This window comes from Podarcis tiliguerta, assembly GCF_965153285.1.
Source record: "Podarcis tiliguerta genome assembly, chromosome: 18".
Classification (NCBI taxonomy): Eukaryota; Metazoa; Chordata; class Lepidosauria; order Squamata; family Lacertidae; genus Podarcis; species Podarcis tiliguerta.
The window spans coordinates 2,289,388-2,312,400 of NC_139551.1; the positions used below are offsets into that span (position 1 = coordinate 2,289,388).

At 50.4% G+C, this 23,013-nt stretch overlaps 1 protein-coding gene across 2 annotated transcripts in view; it reads left to right on the forward strand.

Annotated features, from left to right (window-relative positions):
- Positions 1 to 21,981, forward strand: part of LOC310668307 (protein unc-13 homolog A) — a 115,823-nt gene extending 93,842 nt beyond the window's left edge. The window contains exons 36-43 of one of the 2 annotated variants that reach the window (XM_083421392.1): positions 427 to 465; positions 2,920 to 2,949; positions 7,494 to 7,550; positions 8,538 to 8,618; positions 9,864 to 10,011; positions 17,276 to 17,368; positions 19,222 to 19,381; positions 20,657 to 21,981. In XM_083421392.1, the coding sequence (XP_083277518.1) occupies positions 427 to 465; positions 2,920 to 2,949; positions 7,494 to 7,550; positions 8,538 to 8,618; positions 9,864 to 10,011; positions 17,276 to 17,368; positions 19,222 to 19,381; positions 20,657 to 20,948 (900 nt within the window). In that variant the 3' untranslated portion in view covers positions 20,949 to 21,981. The remainder of the gene's footprint in view (positions 1 to 426; positions 466 to 2,919; positions 2,950 to 7,493; positions 7,551 to 8,537; positions 8,619 to 9,863; positions 10,012 to 17,275; positions 17,369 to 19,221; positions 19,382 to 20,656) is intronic. The other variant, XM_083421391.1, reaches the window with a different exon arrangement.
- Positions 21,982 to 23,013: the final 1,032 nt, after the last annotated feature.

Below are 23,013 nucleotides of genomic sequence, written 5' to 3' on the forward strand. Positions count from 1 at the left end.
TCTCCTTGACATCTGGTGGGAGGGCGTTCCACAGTGTGGGTGCCACCACCGAGAAGGCCCTCTGCCCGGTTCCCTGTAACCTCGCTTCTCGCAGGGAGGGAACCGCCAGAAGGCCCTCGGAGCTGGACCTCAGTGTCCGGGCTGGACGATGGGGGTGGAGACGCTCCTTCAGGTCTACTGGGCCATTTAGGGCTTTCAAAGTCATCACCAACACTTTGAATTGTGCTCAGAAAGGTACTGGGAGTATTGGGGGAGGGAGAATAAAGTCATGTCTGGCCTTGCTGCTCCTTTGAGAGAGCCTTGAGATGACAGGTCGTCCATCTGTCTGTCCTTCCTTCCACCCTCCTGCCCTCCCTTCGCTAGACTTCCTCGCTCGCCCGTTCCCCTTCCGCATTGATCGATTTGTGATATTGATTGTCTCTGCAGGGCACTCTCTTGAGAAAGCATGGCAAGGGGACCGAGAAGGTAATTATCGACCTTTCCCGCTCATTGAGTGTCTTGTCCGTGGCAGGAGGTCCAAGCGAGAAATCTGTTACTGGGCCAAAGAGCTGGGGTCCGCAACTCGCTGCGTCCCTCCAGATCTTGCCAGACTCCTTGAGCTTTGAAGATGGAGTCCAGCAACATCTAAGCACGTTCCCTTATCCCTGTTCTTAAGAAGAGGCATCCCCTGCTCTCCTGGAGAGATGGAGACGATTCCTCTTTTTGGAAAAGGGTCCTCTTCCTTCGGGGCAAGGGGTGGAATTGTTCGAATTGGGTTGCCAGATTCCATCTCTCGCCAGCGTTAAACCCAGACTTCCAGGGTTGGTACAAGGGACGCGGGTGGCGCTGTGGGTTAAACCACAGAGCCTAGGACTTGCCGATCAGAAGGTCGGCAGTTCGAATCCCCGCAAGGACGGGGTGAGCTCCTGTTGCTCGGTCCCTGCTCCTGCCAACCTAGCAGTTCGAAAGCACACCAGCGCAAGTAGATAAATAGGTACCGCTCCAGCGGGGAGATAAACGGCGTTTCCGTGCGCTGCTCTGGTTCGCCAGAAGCGGCTTAGTCCTGCTGGCCACATGACCCGGAAGCTGAACGCCGGCTCCCTCGGCCTGTAAAGCGAGATGAGCGCCGCAACCCCAGAGTCAGCCATGACTGGACCTAATGGTCAGGGGTCCCTTTACCTTTACCTTTACCAGGGCTGGTGGGCATTCAGCACCACATATTTCCCTATCCCGGTCCTAGAGGGACAGAGGAAATGGCAGAAGATCGGGAGAGGGTGGGTTGTGGTGCTTGTGTCGTGGAGGTGTGTGTGTGTCGTCGTGTGTCGTCCCCGTCTGGTGGCCGGAGGTGTCCGAAGATTTGTGTGGCATGGATTTCGGTTGTGTGTGCGTGGCATGCAGGTCCGGCGAGCGAGAGGTGCGTCTCTCGGCGCAGGTATCTCCCCGCTCCATGACAGGGCTGCCCAAGACCAGCGTTGACTTGCAGGGCCCACCATTACAACTAGACCCCTGCCCCAAGACATCTACAATCCCTACTTTTGACAGAGGAGAGAGGGCAGAGACTGAGGGCACTGCTATTTCCAAGGAGTTGCTATGGTTGAACCATGAACCAGGGGCCAGATTCAAGCCTTCCAGGGGCCTTATGGTGAGCCAGTGTGGTGTAGTGGTTAAGAGCGGTAGTCACGTAATCTGGGTAACCGGGTTCGCGTCTCCGCTCCTCCACATGCAGCTGCTGGGTGACCTTGGGCTAGTCACACTTCCTTGAAGTCTCTCAGCCCCACTCACCTCACAGAGTGTTTGTTGTGGGGGAGGAAGGGAAAGGAGATTGTTAGCCGCTTTGAGACTCCTTAAAGGGAGTGAAAGGCGGGATATCAAATCCAAACTCTTCTTCTCTTCTTCTTCTTATTCCAACGGTCCACAGGGCATAAATGAAGCAATATGCTCTGAAAGAATTAACGGGAATTGCTTAGGCGCCATCTAGACATTAAATTAAATTACAATATATCAATGAGCATGACCAGGGTACTGAGAGAGATACATGCTGCTCTTTATATACCATACCCAACAACTTAATTACCACAACTTAAAAGCACCTGCAGAGACGCGGGTGGCGCTGTGGGTTAAACCACAGAGCCTAGGGCTTGCCAATCAGAAGGCCGGCGGTTCGAATCCCCGCAATGATGGGGTGAGCTCCCGTTGCTCGGTCCCAGCTCCTGCCAACCTAGCCGTTCGAAAGCATGTCAAAGTGCAAGTAGATAAATAGGTACCGCTCCGGCGGGAAGGTAAAGGGCGTTTCCGTGCACTGCTCTGGTTCGCCAGAAGCGGCTTAGTCCTGCTGGCCACATGACCCGGAAGCTGTACGCCGGCTCCCTCGGCCAATAAAGCGAGATGAGCGCCGCAACCCCAGAGTCGGCCACGACTGGACCTAATGGTCAGGGGTCCCTTTACCTTTACTAACAGCACCTGCTATGTGGCTTCACAGCTGTAAAACTAGATCATGTTATTTGCTCTGGCCCTTAGAGCCATCTTGTGAAACAATAATGAACCTAAAATTTGAAGAAGCCATTCAACAGGTTTATCTATTTATGTATGTGTTTGCCTGGTACATTTATTTCACATCTTAGACCTTATAATTTTCATAACACTAGGAAGGGGTGGCCAGCCTGGGTTCCAAAGACAGACTTCTGGGGTAGAGTCTGTGCGTTTGTGCCCTTGCCCCGCAAAACTCGCCTTGTGCCGGGGACAGAACCTGGCCGATCAATCAATCAATCACCGATCAATCAACACAATTGAAGGCCTGTCGAAATGGAATCTGAGTCACGGCCAGGAGGGAGGGAAGTCAATGTCTGTGTGAGACAGCGTTCCACTTTGCTGAAAGCATATCAATGTTATGGAAATGTGTTTGCTGAAAGTATATAAAAACCCTGCTGTTCTTTTCTGCAGAGCAGGGCGAAGGCCCCCAGTCACACCGAAGTAAGGATACTCCGTTTAATTCTTAACCCTGCTTCCGTCTTCCTCCTGCCCTCTGTCTGCAGAGCCCCATGTCTGCCCCCCCTGCCCCCCGCCTGTGGTCTTTTGACTCCGTGGTTGTCGTATCCATCTGTCCCCCTCTCTTTTCCCGGGTGTCGCTAACTGGATTTACCTGGCTGCTGTGTTTTTTTTTGAAAAATATATCCTGTGCTAAAGTTGTGTCTGCTGATCTGTTTTTTAAGTGACCCTCCCTGGTGGCGATGGGGTGGGGGTTAGGGGGAAATAACCCCTTATTTTCCTTCTCGGTCTGTTTCTCAGCTTGCTTTGCCTGCCTGCATGTATGTATGGGCAGAGTGTTGTGGGAAATCAAGGTTGGCAGTTGTTAACGGAGAAATCTGAGGGCTCCCTTGGGCAAAAAACAAGGACACCAGCCAGGAATACCAGAGCAAAACAGCAGCCAGTCGGCTTGGTCTTGATTGAAGACTGTCGCGACAGGGCTCCCACCTGCCACCAGGTGGAACAAGATGGAAGCCCCGAACAAAAGAGAACCCAAACTTTTATTAGCTGCTAATCCCCATGTTATAGCCCCCCAAATACATCACGGTTACATCATGAAAGGGGAGGTCTGGTGGCCATACTCTGAGCATCCTGGACCCTGCCCCATGGTTCCCCTTGCCCTCCACCAAACACCCATCAAGTGTTTTTAAGAAAAGAGATGTTTACATTTCCCTGTTTCCCAGCCAAGTTCATCCCACCCTTTTGTCTTCATCTGTTCTTTCTGGAATGGCTACCTGTCTGGCACTCAGGTATCAGGAGGCCAGGGATTATCCCTCAGGCAGAGGGACTGCTGAGGAGCTGAGCTCACAGGTCTATATGAATCTATATGACAGAGCCAGCTGGCCACCTCAGCACTTTGCTGACTCGCTTGCGCCCGAACTTGCAGCAGAGAGCTACCCGCAGCAGAAGACCCTGCCACAGTGCTTCAACAGGCGGGCCGTTCCCCGGACTCCAACTCTGGGGCCCTGGACTCTTGGCCTGGCGTCCCTGAGAGCCCGGCGACCGGGCGCCCCGCGCCCCTAACGCCTATGTTTAAGTCAACCCTGGGTATACGCTGCCCTTGGTTGCCTCCTACTTCCTATTGTGTGGCTTATGACCTTATGCTTAAGGGATTATGAATCATAGAATCATAGAATCATAGAGTTGGAAGAGACCACGAGGGCCATCGAGTCCAACCCCCTGCCAAGCAGGAAACACCACCAGAGCACTCCTGACATATGGTTGCCAAGCCTCTGCTTAAAGACCTCCAAAGAAGGAGACTCCACCACACTCCTTGGCAGCAAATTCCACTGTCAAACAGCTCTTACTGTCAGGAAGTTCTTCCTAAGGTTTAGGTGGAATCTTCTTTCCTTCTTTCCCCTGGAGGCAGGGGAAACCTAAACCCCCCCCCCCTTCCAGAGGAGCCGTTAGCCGTTGGAACCGAGGAAATCCGTCAAACCACTGAATTTCGGCAATTATTTGATTCTGTATTGGATAGAGTGCGATGCATGGGATCTGCTTATCGCTGCAATTTTATAGACTGCTTTTCTGAGCCTCTTTGCCTTTGGGTATATATGGTGCCCGTGTCAAGGGTCGTTGTCCTGGCCTTAGTCTGAGGCTGCGGTAGGGTGTCATTTACCGGTACCTTAAATGAAGTGAGGTGGTGACCAGTGGCGTAGCGTGGGGGGTGCAGGGGGGGCCGGCCGCACCGGGCGCAACATCTGGGGGGGGGCGCTCACACTCGCAGGTCTCTGCCCCTACCTGGCTCACTCACTCTCTCTCACTGCAGTGCTGGCTGTGCGAATCCGATCCGAGCCGCCGGGTCGCCGCCCACTGTGGAGGGGGGGGTGCCAGGCATGCGGTGCAGTGTGGAGAGAGAGCGAGGGACTATCTGGGGGAGGGACAGTGCAGCGGGGGGGGACACAAATTACTTGCCTTGCCCCGGGTGCTGACAACCCACGCTACGCCACTGGTGGTGACTACGTGAGCATTTGATATTTTCATTTACATACATTCATTCGAAAGCAGGTGGGTTTATGAAGCAATTCTATATCCACCTGTAATGGTTCTAGGGGTTGCTCGTGCGTAAGCCGGTGCAAACACCTGGCTGGATTGCCTGAGTGAACCTTTTCTGTCCGGACAGCCACTCACCCGTGGCTGTCTCAATTGCTGGCAGAATCTGTCAGTGGGCGTTTCTTAAACTTCTTCCAGCAAAGAAGCTCTTTGACTCCTAGTCTCCTCCTACTCTCTCCGCACGAAAGCCTTCTGCGCAAGGAGGGCGTAGGCAGCGGAGGACCCCTACTCTCCCCGCTGGTCCCCGGCAAGGAGCCATGGGACCGCCTCGCCGCGTCCCCCATCTGCCCCCCTTCTCCACTGGTGCTACGCTGATTCTCTTCCCCAGAAGATGGGTTGCCTCTCCCAATCCCGGGATGCTCTCCGGAATCCCTCTGGATTTTGCTCTCTCCCTCCGGCACTGATGGCAGTTCCCTGACACCACCCAAAGAATTCTAGGAAACAGTAGTCAGTATCCGGAATCGCTGTTCAGTGTTGGACATCATATTTGCTGAATACACAAAGCTTCACAGCTTGTCTTTCACTGTACAAAGTCTTGGACCTCGCTTCATTTAAAGATTTTCAGAGGCTTGGGGACGGAAGATTTCGTTTTGGACTTGTTACGGTTTGAAGGAATTCTATAAAAGATTGTCCGTTGCGTATGTACATGGTCATCGCGTTGCCTAGACATTGTTGACTTTGGGAATGGACAGACGAGTCCCAGGCCTCTGTGGGGCAGCGTGAGGAGGCAACTCTCTTTGGGGCAGCTCAGAGACGTGCGGGTGGCTGGAAGACCCCCAAGGAGAGGGGAGAGGAGGCCGTGGGAACGCTCCACGAGGGGGTTCGAAAAAGGGCAAGGGGCTGCCAGCTCTGCCAGGAAGGAGGGACCCAACTGGGCTCCTGAGCCCCACAGGGGTGCGGTAGACAAATGTCTTTCAGGGGAGTTGTGGACTCTGTTGTAAACAAAAATTGCCCTTTTCCCTTATGGGGTATCCAAGAGCCCATATAGAGTCCTTACGTAGGTTCCCTACTGGTAGGAGAAAATAACAGAGGCCAACCAGAGAATATTGAGAAGCAAAGCAGCTAGTAAGCCTGATCTTTATCGATCTGTTGCAACAGGGTGCTCCCCTCACACGCAGGAGAACGAGGAGGAACCCAGAACAATGACGGGCAAGGCGTTATAATGGACTTTTGAAATTGCCACCCTCTAGATCAAGACCAGGGACGCGGGTGACGCTGTGGGTTAAACCACAGAGCATAGGACTTGCCGATCAGAAGGTCGGCGGTTCGAATCCCCGCAAGGACGGGGTGAGCTCCCGTTGCTCGGTCCCAGCTCCTGCCAACCTAGCAGTTCGAAAGCACATCAAAGTGCAAGTAGATAAATAGGTACCGCTCCGGCAGGAAGGTCAACGGCGTTTCCGTGCGCTGCTCTGGTTTGCCAGAAGCGGCTTAGTCCTGCTGGCCACATGACCAGGAAGCTGTACGCCGGCTCCCTCGGCCAATAAAGCGAGATGAGCGCCGCAACCCCAAAGTTGGCCACGACTGGTCAGGAGTCCCTTTACCTTTAGATCAAGTCCACCCCCAGAAACATCATACATACATCACAGAAGGGGTGTAACCTAAGACCACCCCCCAGATACATCATACCTACACCACAGAAATGGCGGTCGAAAACAGAAATTTGAATGTTGTTTTTCTCCTGTCGTTGTTTATCTCCTGTCTGGCAGGTTGATTGGATTTCCTGGGGAGCCTGGCCAGTCTTTTGTAATGATAAATACTTAGTTCCTGGGCCAGGTCACAGGCTCACACCCTGTTCAAACACAGACATACCCTTAAGACAGGATTTGTGAGGAAAGAGACAATGAGGAGGCTTTTCCATTTTCCTTTGACCTTGCAGAGAAAACATTTGCTCAGTTTAGGAATCAAAAATGGTTTCGGGTCGGTCTTCCTGTGCTCATCTATGTACGTGCTTGGTTGGTACACTTATGAACATTACCATAGATCTAAGACCTCAAAATTCCTATCACAACCCAAAAAGGTTGAAAACCTCTATAAACAAACCTGTCCGTATCCTGCTTCTGTTCAGCGTGTCTGACGCCATTTGATACCCTGGTATTCTGCCTCCGGGTATTTTGCCACGCTTGGGAGTGACCGGCTCTCAAACGCCAGGGCCAAGGCTTTGCAAATGAAAGAGCGGATCTTGTTTAGGTGTGTAGGGCCAGAATTGCTTTGTTGCGCCTTCCCTTTGAGATGGGTAGGTGGAAAAATTTGGGGCACGACGCTCTTGGGGAGCAAAGCTTCGTGGGTGAAAACTCGCCTGAATTTCTTAGCACTGAATGGGAAAGGATAGCTGAGGTTCGGGATAAGTTTCAGCAGAAACATAGCTACCTTTTATCTTTCTGTTATTTTCCCCTTCCCTTTCTTCTTTCCATCCTTCCTTCTGCCCTCCCCCCTCCCAGGGCACACAGATGATCTTCAACGCAGCTAAGGAACTGGGGCAGCTTTCAAAACTCAAGGTGAGAAGCACGGGACTTTGGGTTCCACAGAGGACGGTGGCCGTTTGGGCTTCTTGGGCCTGATTGGGCGCAAAGTGGGGAGCCGGACATTAGGTGGCGCCAGAGCCAACAACAGGCAGAGAATTACCGTATTTTTCACACAATAGGACGCACTTTGTTTTAGAGGGGGGAGAACAAGAAAAAAAAATCTCCCCCTCTCTGCCCGGCGCCCCTTCAGCGAAGCAGCAGGAGGCGCTGCGCAGAGAGAGGGAGAATTTTCCCCCTCTTGTTTTCCCGCTCTAAAACAAGGTGCCGTTTAAGGTGCGTTCAGGCGGCTACCTTGGAAGCCTGCAGAGCGAGAGGGGTCAGTGCGCACCGACCCCTCTCGCTCTCCAGGCTTCAGGTTCCTTTCAACCTGCTCTATGGGGCTGGCGGGGGGAAGCCCACCACCAGCCCCAAAGAGCAGGTCAGGGAGCAGCGGAAAGGCGCAACGGACAGGCTCCTGCCACAGCCGTGCGTCACCTCTCCAGCCGGGAGAGGGTCGCGGGGCTATGGCGTCTTCGCTCCATAGGACGCACACACATTTCCCCTTCATTTTTGAAGGGGGAAAAGTGCGTCCTATAGAGCAAAAAATACAGATAGCTATTTCTAGACTGGCCTCCATCTTCTAACCCTAACCCTTCTGAGTCCGACAACGGAAAACGAGGAGGAGGGAGACCCCCCAAAACTCTCCCTGGGTGCCAACGCAAGGGCTGCCATATTTCAAGAAGTACAAAATCTGGGCGATTCGCCAATTCACCCCCAAAACTCTCCCTGGGCGCCAATTCCGTCGTCGGAATCCCGAACGGGGAAATCCGGGCGTAGGGCAAACGTAACACAGGTTATGGGATGGCAAAAGTTGCCTCAAAATGGGGGTTCCCTGGGGGGGGGTGTTGTCTCCCACCTGAAAAAGGAAGCCTGTTCATCGTTGGAAGAGGGCGGACATGACTTGTTCTTCCTCCCATCCAGGACCACATGGTGCGGGAGGAAGCCAAGAGTTTGACGCCCAAGCAGTGCGCCGTGGTGGAGCTGGCCCTGGACACTATCAAGGTGAGAGCATTGAATCCTAGAATTGTCGAACGGGAGGGGGGGCCCTCCAGCGGTCATCTAGCCTAACCCTCTGTAAAGTGGGGGGTGTTCCAGACTGCTTCGCCCCGCTATGTCTTGAGAGCAGGTTGTCCGGTTCAGTGTGGGCGAAATCCTGCTGTTATTGGGTTGCTGTTCTTGTTTTGTATCTTTATTTTATTTTATTTTATTTTATTTTATTTTATTTTATTTTATTTTATTTTATTTTATTTTTGTATAATGATTATTATTAGTTTTCAGTTACAGTGGCCCAAGAAAAGCCTCATTGTCAATACCAAATTTTAATACAATTAATTGCTCAGATTTTTTTATTTTGTTGTGCATGATTTGATAATTGTATCTTTATCTTTTAGATCCTACTGCGATTTATGTGGGAGGTGTCCGGTTTGGTTGCGTCGTTTTATTTATTCTCAATGGCTTTAAACTTTACGGGTGCTTTTGTTTTTTAAAAAAACCATGTTGTGCGTATGGTAAAGAGGACTAGGAACTTAGTTTGCCAGGCTAGACACACTCGCCTGCAGGGAAAACCTCGCTGAGTTGAATTGGGCTGAAATGAGGCTGCATTTTAATATTGTATTTTAATCTTGTTTTTTAAGCTGTATTTCAACCAATTGTTTTATATCTGGCGTTAGTCACCCTGAGCCCAGTCTTGGCTGGGGAGGGCGGGGTATAAATAAAAATTATTATTATTATTATTATTATTATTATTATTATTAGTTGAATGATTCTGTGTACATTGCAGCAGCCTTTGGCTATGTGCAATAAAACTGACCACCGTATTTTTCGCTCTATAAGACGCACCAGACCACAAGACGCACCTAGTTTTTGGAGGAGGAAAACAAGGGGGGAAAATATTCTGAATCCCAGAAGCCAGAACAGCAAGAGGGATCGCTGCGCAGCGAAAGCAGCAATCCCTCTTGCTGTTCTGGCTTCTGGGACAACTGCGCAGCCTGCATTCGCTCCATAAGACGCACACACATTTCCCCTTACTTCTTAGGAGGAAAAAAGTGAGTCTTATAGAGCAAAAAATACGGTATGTGATTAGTCCTCATGTCAGCGTGCGGTCATCGTTGCCGCTATTATCGTCTCAGCCGGTACGTTGCAAATGTGATGGTGTGTCCGCAGCTCTGTGGGTTTGCGGCGTTGACCGGACCACCACTGATAACCTCTCCTATCCCAACCCTCTCCCCTGTCTCCTCCCCGATTTAGCAATACTTCCACGCAGGAGGCGTTGGCCTGAAGAAAACCTTCTTGGAGAAGAGCCCGGACCTTCAGTCTCTACGTTACGCCCTCTCTCTCTACACGCAAGCCACGGACCTGCTCATCAAAACCTTTGTGCAGACACAGTCCTCTCAAGGTAAGCGTCGCTGGCGAAGCAGTGTCAACGGAAAAATCTGAGGGCTCCCTTGGACAAAAACAAAGACACCAACCAGGATTACTTGGAGCAAAACAGCAGCCTGTAGGCTTGGCCTTTATTGATCTGTTGCAACAGGGTGCTCCCCTCACCTGCAGGAGAGAGGAGGGACCCAGAAAAATGGCATGCAAGGCCTTATAAAGACTTTTGAAATTGCCACCCTGTAGATCAAGACCACCCCCAGAAACATCATACATACATCACAGAAGGGGTGTAACCTAAGACCACCCCTCAGATACATCACACCTACGTCACAGAAAAGGCGGTCTACAACAGAAATTTGAATGTTGTTTTTCTCCTGTCCTTGTTTATCTCCTGTCTGGCAGGTCACTTGATTGGATTGCCTGGGGAGCCTGGCCAGTCTTTTGTAGTGATAAATACTTAGTTCCTGGGCCAGGTCACAGGCTCACACCCTATTCATATCTTAAATGTGCCCTTAAGAAAGGATTTGTGAGGAAAGAGACAATGGGGAAGTTTCCCACTTTGACCTTGCAGAGAAAACATTTGCTCAGTTTAGGAATCAAAATGGTTCCAGGTTGGCCTTCCTGTCCTGATCTATGTATGTGCTTGGTTAGTAAAGCCAGTAAAGCGAGATGAGTGCCGCAACCCCAGAGTCGGCCATGACTCATCTCGCTTTATTGGCCGAGGGAGCCGGCGTACAGCTTCCGGGTCATGTGGCCAGCAGGACTAAGCCGCTTCTGGCGAACCAGAGCAGCGCACGGAAACACCGTTGACCTTCCCGCCGGAGTGGTACCTATTTATCTACTTGCGCTTTGATGTGCTTTCAAACTGCTAGGTGGGCAGGAGCAGGGACCGAGCGACGGGAGCTCACCCTGTCCTTGCGGGGATTCGAACCGCCGACCTTCTGATCGGCAAGTCCTAGGCTCTGTGGTTTAACCCACAGCGCCACCCATGTCCCAAACTTAGGCATAACTGCAGCCAACAGAATTAAACGGACCCCATTACTTAATTTAGCATTAACTCACTTTCTTTGCACAGATGATTTAAATTAGGCTATCCAAGCTGCTATTTTTTTCAGATACGTCCACTGCTGAGGCCATGAAATCATTTAAGACTGATAGGCTGCAAGACCGCTTAAGAATTGAGATTAAAAACGGTGGCTTAAAAAGGCGAATGGAATCTTCTAGCTGGTTTGACAAAGAGACCAAACAGGCTAAAAGACACCTGAAGGGAGTATTGTTCAGGTTTCTGCCGGCAGAGCTCTTTAAAACAAAAACAGGATAGATCAGAAAAATACGTTCAAAATATCCATACAGCGATCTAGCCCTCCTCACCATTCCCCTCTCCCCCCTAGAGTTATTGAACTTGGTGATTGCTATAACGTTATATTCTGAATTCTCCAGCTACGACTCGAGTCAGTGTGTGAATTTACGGGAGCTGATCTATCTCTTCTCTCTTTTTTCTCTCGCCTTTTTCCATCCCTCCCTTCGCACATTTCCCCTCTCTTGCTTCTACCTTAAACCATTTTGTGTGTGTTTTTCTTTCTCTCTCTCCAATTTCTCTCGTCACCCTTTCTGTTCACCTTCCTTTCTTCTCTTCCTGCGCTTGGTTTCTTTGCCTCTAAATTGTTTTTCTTCTTTTGCCCTTCCTTTCTTTTCTCTCTCTTCCTACCCTTGTTTTTATCCATTCTTTCTTCCCTTCTTTCTTCCCTTCTTCCTCTTTGTACCCTTTCCTTTCTTCACTTCTGTCTTCTTTTCTACGCTTCTCCTTCTTTATCTCCTCTTCCAACCGTTTGTCTTTTCTTCTCTCGGTCTTCTTTTCTATTCCTTCTCTTTCTTGTCCTTTCTTCCTCCTTTTTGTTCTCTTCTAACCTTTTCTTCTGTTTTCCCGTCACCTTCTTTTTTCTCAAACTTCATTTCTACCTTTTTTCTTTTCCTTCTCTTCCTACTTACCCATTCTTTCTACCACCGTCCCTTTTTACCCTTCTTTCTTTCATTCTTTCTCTCCACCTTCCTTTCTCTTCCTCTGAACTTTTCTTCCCTTCTTTCTGTCTGATTTTCTATCCTTCTTATATTTTCCTTCCTTCTTTCTGCTTTTCTATTCCTTTCTTTCCTTCTTATATTTTCCTTCCTTCTTTTCTTCCTTCCTTCTTACTGCTTTTCTATTCCTTCCTTATATTTTCCTTCCTTCCTTCCTTCTGCTTTTCTATTCCTTTCCTTCCTTCTTATATTTGCCTTCTTACTGCTTTTCTATTCCTTTCTTTCCTTCTTATATTTATTTTCCTTCCTTCTTTCTGCTTTTCTATTCCTTTCCTTCTTTCTTATATTTTCCTTCCTTCTTTCTGCTTTTCTATTCCTTTCCGTCTTTCTTATATTTTCCTTCCTTCCTTCTTTCCTTCCTTCTTTTCTATTCCTTCCTTATATTTTCCTTCCTTCCTTCTTACTGCTTTTCTATTCCTTTCTTTCCTTCTTATATTTATTTTCCTTCCTTCCTTCTGCTTTTCCATTTCTTTCCTTCCTTCTTATATTTTCCTTCCTTCCTTCCTTCCTTCCTTCCTTCCTTCCTTCTGCTTTTCTATTCCTTCCCTTCCTTCTTATGTTTTCCTTCCTTCTTTCTTTCTGCTTTTCTATTCCTTCCTTTCCTTCTTATATTTTCTTCCCACCTTCTGTTCCCCGATTACCTTTCCCCCTCCTCCTTCTCTCTATCTGCCTTACTTTTCTCCCTCCTCGTCCTTCTCCTTACCATTTCTGCATTTTCTTCTGCACTGACCTCCCCACCCCCTTTGTCATCTCTACCTCCTTCCCTTCCCTTCCCCCCTCTTCCTTTTTCTTACCCTTCCTTTTAACCTTCACTCCCCTCCTTGACATTTCTTTATCTCCCAACTTTGCCTCTCCTCTTCTCATCCTTAGTCCATGGTGGCAAAGGTGTTAGGTTTACTCTTAGTGAAGAAATATATCCTGAGAAGGGTACGTCTCGAACTCTCCTCCCAACGCCTGCTCTCCTTCCTGGATTGCACCATTCCCGGACCCCCCCTCCACTCACCCACCCTTTTCCCGCCACCCTGACCAGGGCTAGCAAAAACCCCCAAACTTTCACCCTCTGCAGACCCGGAAGGGAAAGGGACATGCAAGCCGGAAATTGCTCCCCGTTTTCCTCTCTGCCTCGCTTTTGACTAGCTCTGCTCAGGGGGGGCTCCTCCATCGCCTCTCCACAACGTTATGCACCGAATGCATCAGAATGAGACCCTGCCCTCCTTGCGCAAGCAAGCACTCAGGCGGAGGAAACCGGGCAGGGCAAGAGGGGCAGCTTTTTGGGTTTGCACCACCCTCCCGCGCTTGCCTTTTGGAAATGACCTGTTTGTTTCCAGCTTCGGTTCCCGGGTCGAGAGATCGAGTCTCCGCATGCGGCTCTGAAGTTGGCACGATGCCCGTGCGAGTGGGCGATTGTGCGTGTGTGTGTATGGCCCCAGCCTTCCCAAACCTTCCTTCTGCATGAAATGGGCAATGGCTGAAGATCCAGGACTATCTCCCAGGCAGGGGCAGGGAAAGGTTTTTCAGCCGCATCGCTGCGTTCCCTCCTAGGCTGTGCATTTTCGCTCGTACGACGGTTGCCGCCTGTCCTCTAGTCCCCGGACATGTCCTCTTTTCCAGCATTAAATTTTCTGCTCAGGCTGATTTTTAAAACTTGGCAAAATATCTGCTCACAGTTGGATTCCTGAAGGCCGGCTTACTGTATTTTTCGCTCTATAAGATGCACCAGACCACAAGACGCACCTAGTTTTTGGAGGAGGAACACAAGAAAAAAAATATTCTGAATCTCAGAAGCCAGAACAGCAAGAGGGATCGCTGCGCAGTGAAAGCAGCAATCCCTCTTGCTGTTCTGGCTTCTGGGATAGCTGCACAGCCTGCATTCGCTCCATAAGACGCACACACATTTCCCCTTACTTTTTAGGAGGGAAAAAGTGAGTCTTATGGAGCAAAAAATACGGTAACTGCCGTATTCCAGAGTCCATAAGCAGAGTCCATAAGCGGAGGCGCCCTACTGCGCATGGCGCGATTGAGCACTCCTGCGCACATGGCACGCAGGTTGCTTCTGCGCATTCAGCGAAACCTGGAAGCATATACTGTATTTTTCGCTCTATAAGATGCACCAGACCACAAGACGCACCTAGTTTTTGGAGGAGGAAAACAAGAAAAAAAATATTCTGGATCTCAGAAGCCAGAACAGCAAGAGGGATCGCTGCGCAGTGAAAGCGGTAATCCCTCTTGCTGTTCTGGCTTCTGGGATAGCTGCGCAGCCTGCATTCGCTCCATAAGACGCACACACATTTCCCCTTACTTTTCAGGAGGGAAAAAGTGAGTCTTATGGAGCAAAAAATACGGTAGTTACAAATATGTATGTGTGGATCTACTCCATATGGGGGAATAATCCCAGTGCTTCTGCCAGCTGGGAGATAGCAGAGCAGTCCTAGCTAAAAGCTGGTCAAACCAAAGGAGGAAGAGAGGGGAAAAGAGAGAGGTTGCTGAGTGACTTGTCCTTTTGTTACCTGGGCAGGTGAGGTCACGCCCACCTTCTGTCACATGCAAAAGGAAGGATGCTCCAGCCAGAAGGAACAGGAAGTTTCGACCGGCTGGACCAAACATTCCCTCGCATGTCTTTGTCAGCATCGCCCTTGAGCCAGTGCCACTAACTGGACTCATCCACTTCAGCCCCGACTGGGCTAGGCGAGCTGGGTAGCACTTCCAGAGACCACCTTCTGCACAGGAACAGGTCAAAGTGCTGTGGACTCACAGCTTAGAGTTGTGAGCACCGGATTCACTTCCACAAGTAGACAGTCGTCGCACAGCAGAGTACAGCAGAGTCTATAAACAACTCGGAGAGCAGCTCTGTAGAATATTCTTCTTTATTCTATAACTACAACTATTATACAACTATATACAGAGCTAAATGAGCCTAAGCATAAATGAATGCTAAACCGCACTGAGTGTCTGCAGCTGCTCTTAGCAGCAACCTTATTTATACACACAATCTCTAACTAACACTCTCTCTCTCCGACACACTGACTGACTCTCTGACCGACCAACTCACTGGCCGACCCTTTGATGTGGTGCTGGAGCAGAATAAGTAGAGAGCAGAACACGCCCCCTCCTCTCTGCAGAATCAGCAGACTCCTCAGGAGATTCTTGGATATGGGAGGGGTGAAATCCCCTCAGTCTTAAGGGGAACTTACCAGGAACGCACAATTCAATCAGACTGAATTGTCTAAAAACGAGAGGCTCACACGAGCCTGCAACCAGCTCTCTGCTGTGCGTATAAAAAGGGGAATGTAACTATGCTAAGTAAAGGAACTTGCTGGGGCAAGTTAGGGAGGATATTAATAAACTATATATCCTCCCTCTGCCCTGGACATTCCCATTTGGCTCAGGGCCCCCGTTCTTCTGAGATCCGCAGCCTTGGCCTCCTTCCCCCCCTCCCCATCCTCAAGACCTGAGCCACCGAATGTGGGTGGGTTGCGGACGCAATTTTGGTTTCCAAACTCTTCTTTTTCTCCCCCCCAAATTCCTCTCCCCATTTGCTCGGCCACCTTTGGCAGAGGTCTCCTTTCCCTGGTTGCCATCTGACCAATAGCTGCCTCACTTTCCTCCTCCTCACCCATTCCTTTTCCTTTTCTGCCTTTGCTGCATGAATAAGTTCCTCATCGGAGGAAGCCTGTTTGAATGATGGACTGGTTTTTAATCCTGCTTCTTGGACCATGAAAGGGCACAGGGGATTTTGGGTATTGTTACCGAACTGGGAGCTGGGAAGGAATGATTTTCACCTTGTTGTTTGGCTGAGGTCACCAAAGCTTGCTAAGGCTATCTGTCTATTCTGACGACTCTGTTATTCTGGTTATCGGTCACTAACAGGGTTTAGATATCCCGCAAAGCATTTAAGTGGCTTGCATCAAAATTATAAGATGGACGTATCAATAACCAGGGTCTGTCTATATCTGCGGCTGAGATCAAAATTGTTCAACACTACATTGTTACCAAGAATTTGCAGACTTTCAGCTGTTTGCAAATTATAAGATGGACGTATCAATAACCAGGGCCTGCCTATATCTGCGGCTGAGATCAAAATTGTTCAACACTACATTGTTACCAAGAATTTGCAGACTTTCAGCTGTTTGCAAATTATAAAATGGATGTATCAATAACCAAGGCCTGTCTATATCTGCTGCTCAGATCAAAATTGTTCAACACTACATTGTTACCAAGAATTTGCAGACTTTCAGCTGTTTGCAAATTATAAGATGGACGTATCAATAACCAGGGCCTGTCTATATCTGCGGCTGAGATCAAAATTGTTCAACACTACATTGTTACCAAGAATTTGCAGACTTTCAGCTGTTTGCAAATTATAAGATGGACGTATCAATAACCAGGGCCTGTCTATATCTGCGGCTGAGATCAAAATTGTTCAGCACTACATTGTTACCAAGAATTTGCCGACTTTCAGCTGTTTCCAAATTATAAGATGGACGTATCAATAACCAGGGTCTGTCTATATCTGCGGCTGAGATCAGAATTGTTCAACACTACATTGTTACCAAGAATTTGCAGACTTTCAGCTGTTTGCAAATCAAAGTTGCATTTTCAGCTGAAATTGGGGGAACCAAATATAATTTGGGAGATTATATATGACAAAACGAAAAGGATGTTTAAAATAAAGTTTGTAAAAAAACCCAGAAGATTTTCTTTAGGGAATTATAGGGACAGAACTACCTAAACTATATAGAAATTTGTTCATGTATGCTACTACAGCGGCGAGAATGTTACTTGCCCGAAAATGGAAAGACGTAGAAGTCCCAGCAAAGGAAGAACAGATACAAAAACTTATGGAATATGCAGAAATGGCAAAACATACCGGGAAAATTAAGAAATCAAGATAACAAACTTTTTATAAAAGAATGGAGATGGTTTATTGAATATTTACAGATAAATTGTAAACAGATAAAAACATTGGCAGGATTATAGTTCTTCCAGGGAAAGATTTCTCCAAAAAAGAATATGATAAGATAGGAAGGTCCTCTCAAAAGTGGGGAGCCTCTGAAGCAAGCGTCAGTCCTCAGCCCACCAACAAGTTTTTGGGGGGTTTTCTTGGAGAGGGGAGGAGCGGGAGAAATCACCAGACAGGGAATGGGCTGAAAGTTTGCGCACTAATTTTCCGTTCTGCATCTCCATGCTTGCCTCCCTCTGCCGGGCAGGATCCGGAGTGGACGACCCCGTGGGAGAGGTCTCCATCCACGTGGAGCTGATCACCCACCCTGGGACTGGGGAGCATAAGGTCACTGTAAAAGGTGAGCCGGAACGGGCGGGCGTAGACTTGGAAGGGATCATCTAGTGTGTTAGAATTCCTGCTCCGCGATTGCAGTCACGAGATTGTTGTCTATTGCATGACGGCGTATGTTTTGACTCCACAGAGTGGGAAGTGACGGAGACAGGATTTTTGTGTTCTGTAAAGTGGGACTATTGTCCTTTGTTCTTTCTCTCTTTGCTGTCTGATGCTAGAGAGAGAGGGAGCCATGTTGCAGTGCTCCGTGTCTGTTTATATGTAAATAAAGTAGATTAGCCAAAATGCTGAGGTCTGTCACGCGAACTGCACAGACTCTGCGGGTCCCTAAGCGTGTTGATGTCTGTTGGCATCGGTCACTGCAATGTTCGGGCAGAAGGAAGCTTTTAAAGCTCCCGAACGATCGACCAGGAGGGAGAGAACGTGCCAGTCGGGCATGTGTCTCTGCCAGGGTGCTACTCGAGTGTAGGGCAAGCTCCTGACCACCACCACTCCAGCAACGCAGAACTGCAGTGGTTCCGTATGGGGATCAAACCTGCAACCTTGCTGTTATATTGTGGGAATGTTGTGGATAGTAGGAGAGGATCTATTGATGGAATATTCTCCTTCCTCACTTTTTAATTTTATTTGGTTTTTATCTTATATCTTGGAAATGTACACCCAGTTTTTCTTTTCGTTTTAATTTTTTGGGGGCCCCTAAGAGAGCAGGGCCCTAAGCTAGAGCTTGTTTAGCTTATACGTACCGTATTTTTCACCCTATAGGACGCACTTTTTCCCCTCCAAAAATGAAGGGGAAATGTGTGTGCGTCCTATGGGGCGAATGCAGGCTTTCGCGGAAGCCTGGAGAGCGGGAGGGGTCGGTGCGCACCGACACCTCTTGCTCTCCAGGCTCCAGGAAGCTATCTGCAAGCCTTGCGCACCCGGGGGGGAGTTCCCCTGGGCGCGCAAGGCTTGCGGGCGGCAGCCTGCAGCGCGGAGCACGGGGTGCACTCCAGAGGACGTCCCGTGCTTCGCGCAGGTGTCCGCAAGCCTTGCGCGCCCGGGGGAACTCCCCCCAGGAGCGCAAGGCTTGCGGGCGGCAGCCTGCAGCGCGGAGCACGGGGCGCCCTCCGGAGGACGCCCCATGCTTCGCGCAGGTGTCCGCAGCCTGCCGCCCGGCGCGTGGGGCGCCCTGAAGCAGAGCGCCCCTTGCGCCGGGCAGACATCAGCCAGCCCCACAAGCTCGGGAGACAGCGGGGAGGCGCAGCGCCACCATCCCACTGTTCCCCGACCTGGTTTTGGGGGGAAATAAAGGGGGGAAATTTCCTTTATTTCCCCCCCAAAAAAGTAGGTGTGTCCTATGGGACGGAGCGTCCTATGGGACGAAAAATACGGTAAATCCAGCACTACTCAGGATCATGGAAATGTTCTGCCCTTTGATCTGAACTTTAGGGCCGGATTTCGGTTTGATGAGGCCCTCAGCTCCTGAAGGTAATGGGGCCCTTTCTATGCCCAGCTGTCCTTTGTCCACAACAAATTGTCACTGTTTTTTTCAGTTGAATATGGACCTCATAGGTATCTCAAGCCATTTGCACATGTGTCCATGCAGAATGTCGGCACCCTGTATATAGAAAGGAGCAAACCTGTGATATTTTAGGGAGCAGGCGGGGCCCATGACTTATGCCTCAGGAGCCTCCGCAACACAAAACACTGTTGCTGGATGTAGGTTTTATTTCATTTGTTTTTCATCTTATATTTTGGAAATGTACATCCAGGGTTTTTTCCTTTAAATTTTTTGGGGGGCCCCAAGAGAGCGGGGCCCTAAGCTAGAGCTTGTTGAGCTTATACGTAAATCCGACACTGCGCCTTTCTCTCGCCCAGTGGTAGCCGCCAATGACCTGAAGTGGCAAACGTCTGGGATTTTCCGCCCCTTCATTGAAGTCAACATCATCGGCCCGCACCTCAGCGACAAGAAGAGGAAATTCGCCACCAAGTCCAAGAACAACAGCTGGTCTCCGAAATACAACGAGAGCATCCAGTTGTAAGTGATTCTCCTTTCTCCCCCTTCCTTCATCTCAGGAGCAACTCAAAAAGGCAATTATTGCAATCCTCGGTCCTGCCTCCTCGCCAGGCCAGCCGTCTCGATTTGCAGTACACCTCCGCCAGTAAAGCGAGATGAGCGCCGCAACCCCAGAGTCGTCCGCGACTGGACCGTATGGTCAGGGGTCCCTTTACCTTTACATTTAAGAACCATTTTATAGGGACGCGGGTGGCGCTGTGGGTTAAACCACAAAGCCTAGGACTTGCCGATCAGAAGGTCAGCTGTTCGAATCCCCGCGACGGGGTGAGCTCCCATTGCTCAGTCCCTGCTCCTGCCCACCTAGCAGTTCGAAAGCACGTCAAAGTGCAAGTAGATAAATAGGTACCACTCCGGCGGGAATGTAAAGGGCGTTTCCATGCGCTGCTCTGGCTCGCCAGAAGCGGCTTAGTCCTGCTGGCCACATGACTTGGAAGCTGTACGCCGGCTCCCTTGGCCAGTAAAGTGAGATGAGCGCCACAACCCCAGAGTCATCCATGACTGGACCTAACGGTCAAGGGTACCTTTACCTTTTAAGAACCATTTTAAAATATTGACAAAATATTTTTTTACACACGTTGAAAAGTGTTGGTACTGACCTTGAAAGCCCTAAATGGCCCAGTATCCCTGAAGGAGCATCTCCACCCCCATCGTTCTGCCCGGACACTAAGGTCCAGCTCCGAGGGTCTTCTGGCGGTTCCCTCCCTGCGAGAAGTGAGCTTACAGGGAACCGGGCAGAGGGCCTTCTTGGTGGTGGTGCCCGCCCTGTGGAACGCCTTCCCACCAGATGTCAAGGAAACAATGTGTTTGCGCAATGCGCTCGAAACGCACTCAAAGCTTTCTATTTGTGGCTCTGTAGCTGATTGGCGCTGTGGGTTAAACCACAGAGCCTAGGGCTTGCCGATCGGAAGGTCGGCAGTTTGAATCCCCGCAATGACGGGGTGAGCTCCTGTTGCTCGGTCCCTGCTCCTGCCAACCTAGCAGTTCGAAAGAACGTGAAAAGTGCAAGTAGATAAATAGGTACCGCTCCAGCAGGAAGGTAAACGGCGTTTCCGTGTGCTGCTCTGGTTCGCCAGAAGCGGCTTAGTCCTGCTGGCCACATGACCCGGAAGCTGTACGCCGGCTCCCTCGCCCAGTAAAGGGAGATGAGCGCCGCAACCCCAGAGTCGGCCACGACTGGACGTAATGGTCAGGGGTCCCTTTACCTTTTTAGCTGAATCCACCTTTTCCCTCCCGCAGCGCCCTGGGCACCGAGACGGGCCCCGAATGCTACGAGCTCCAGGTCTGCGTGAAGGACTACTGCTTTGCCCGCGAGGACCGGACGGTGGGCATCGCCATCCTGCAGCTGAAGGACCTCTTGCAGAGGGGCAGCTGCGCCTGCTGGCTGCCCCTCGGCCGCCGCATCCACATGGACGACACGGGGCTGACGGTGCTGCGCATCCTCTCTCAGCGCAACAACGACGAGGTGGCAAAGGAGTTCGTCAAGCTGAAGTCAGATACGCGCTCGGCCGAGGAGGGCAGTGCCAGCTAAGCCCCACTCTGCCCTGCTCTCTCCCTGCCCTCCCAGTCCTGTGGTCCGTCAGCCCCATGGCCTCCTAGCATCACCTCCCGACCCTCGTTTATGCAGCCATGTCGAAGCCATAAGAGATCCCGCCTTCTCCTTCCTCCCTGAATTTGGGAGCTAGCTCCCGCTGCCAAGGATCCAAACACCCTCCGAACACACACACACACATTGCCAAATCCGTTCAGTATTAGCCGCTATGGGGCAGAGGGCAAAGAGGGTAGCCTCCCCCCCAAGTCAGGACCCTTGGCCCGACCAGTCCAGCATCAGAGAAAGGGGCATTCTCTGCCCTACCAACAGATGCCCGCGGTTGAATCTCCTGCGGGCAAACAGGACTCTGACGCTGAGACGCCACATTTCTGGAAACCGGGGCCAAAGGTCCTGTTGCATGTTTCCCAAGACAGACCCGCCTCCTTCGCACTCATGGCATAGCTGTCAACCGTCCCGTATTTGGTGGGAAAGTCCCTTATCCCAGCGCTGTGTCCCGCTGCTGTCCCTTATTGATGATGTCCCTTAAATTTCCCGGGTTTCAAAGGAAGCAGCTCCTCTCCCTCCCTCCCCACCGGCCAGGGAGGAGGGAGGCTCCAACTGGGTTGCTTGGCTGCGTTGCTCACCCAATAAGGAGTCTAAGAACGACTGGGGGGTGGAGCTTGCATGTCTTGTGCCGATCAAATCGGCCGCCTTGCCTGGGGACTCGCCTTTGCTCAGCGCTTCCCAGCGGAGAGGTGACGGTGGTTTTCCTTGCTGCATCCCCTTTGCCGGGTTGCTGCGCTGTGGGAACCACTGCTTGAGGCTTCGTTTGGCTGCTGGTTGACGAAAATTTTGGCTGCTGATCCCTTATTTTCGAGGCGGCTGGTCCCTTATTTTCAAATCTGTAAGTTGACAGCTATGACTCATCGCCACCTCTGTCCTGATCACAGCTCTTTCCCCAAGGAGCCGTCCTTGCACCGTTGGTCCACAGGGCTCCAGGCTGCCAGCTCTGGCCGGCAGCCACCCTCTCCCAATATTTTGGCAAGGGATAATTTTCAGGGGAGAAACGTTGGAGGGGATGGAATAGGACGTCCCTATTTTCAGGGGAGAAACATTGGAGGGGGTGGAATAGGACGTCCCTATTTTCACAGGAGAAACGTTGGAGGGGATGGAATAGGACGTCCCTATTTTCACAGGAGAAACGTTGGAGGGCCCCTTTCCAAGCACTGCAGCAGCCTGATTCTGAGCTCAGAGCCGGCCCTCCCAAGCAAGGCAGCCTGGGCTTACCTGCTTCCAGCTAGCATCCTCACTGCACCCATTTCAGAGAACGGACCTGTCTAACTGAGGTCCATTCATTGCAGTGGGTCAGCCGCCACGGTTATGTCCTCTGCCATCAGCACTGAAGCTGAGACTCATCTTCTGGTCCAGAGTTGTGGGGCGGGAAACAGGTGCCCTCTTGTCCTTTGTCCCCCCCGCTGCAGGCAGCAAAATGTCGTGGGCCGGCCACCTCCAAAACCCTCCCCTTCTCCCCCAGGACCCGTTAGGAGAGAACACCGTCCCAAAGCGGTTTCATTCCAGCTCCCCTGCTTTTCCGAAGATACCATTTTGCCAGGGACCAAAGCGTCGGAATTTGAGTTGAATGTTTACACACACACACACAAAACACCCCAAGTCGTATACCTGCCCAGGTGTTCATTCCGCCGAACTTTTTTAAAAATAGTAATTTAAATAAAGAGAAGACATCGACGGGGACATCTAAGCGGTTTAGATTACGGATTCCTCCCCACAGACCTCATCCGTGTTTCTTTCCCCCCCAACCTGTCCCCCTCTCCGAACCGAACCGATTCCCTTCTCGATAATTTCTGTCCGGCATGTACTTGAAACTAAACAAACAAACGAAGAGAAGATGATTTAATAATAATAATAAAAAAAATGACGGGGGGAAATAGAGTGAAATAAATAAATAACAATCCCGGATGCTCGGAACCGAGTTAATAATAATTATCCTGTTGTGGACCACATGCACACGTCTTGAAATATGTCATTATCTGTTCTGTTCCTACTT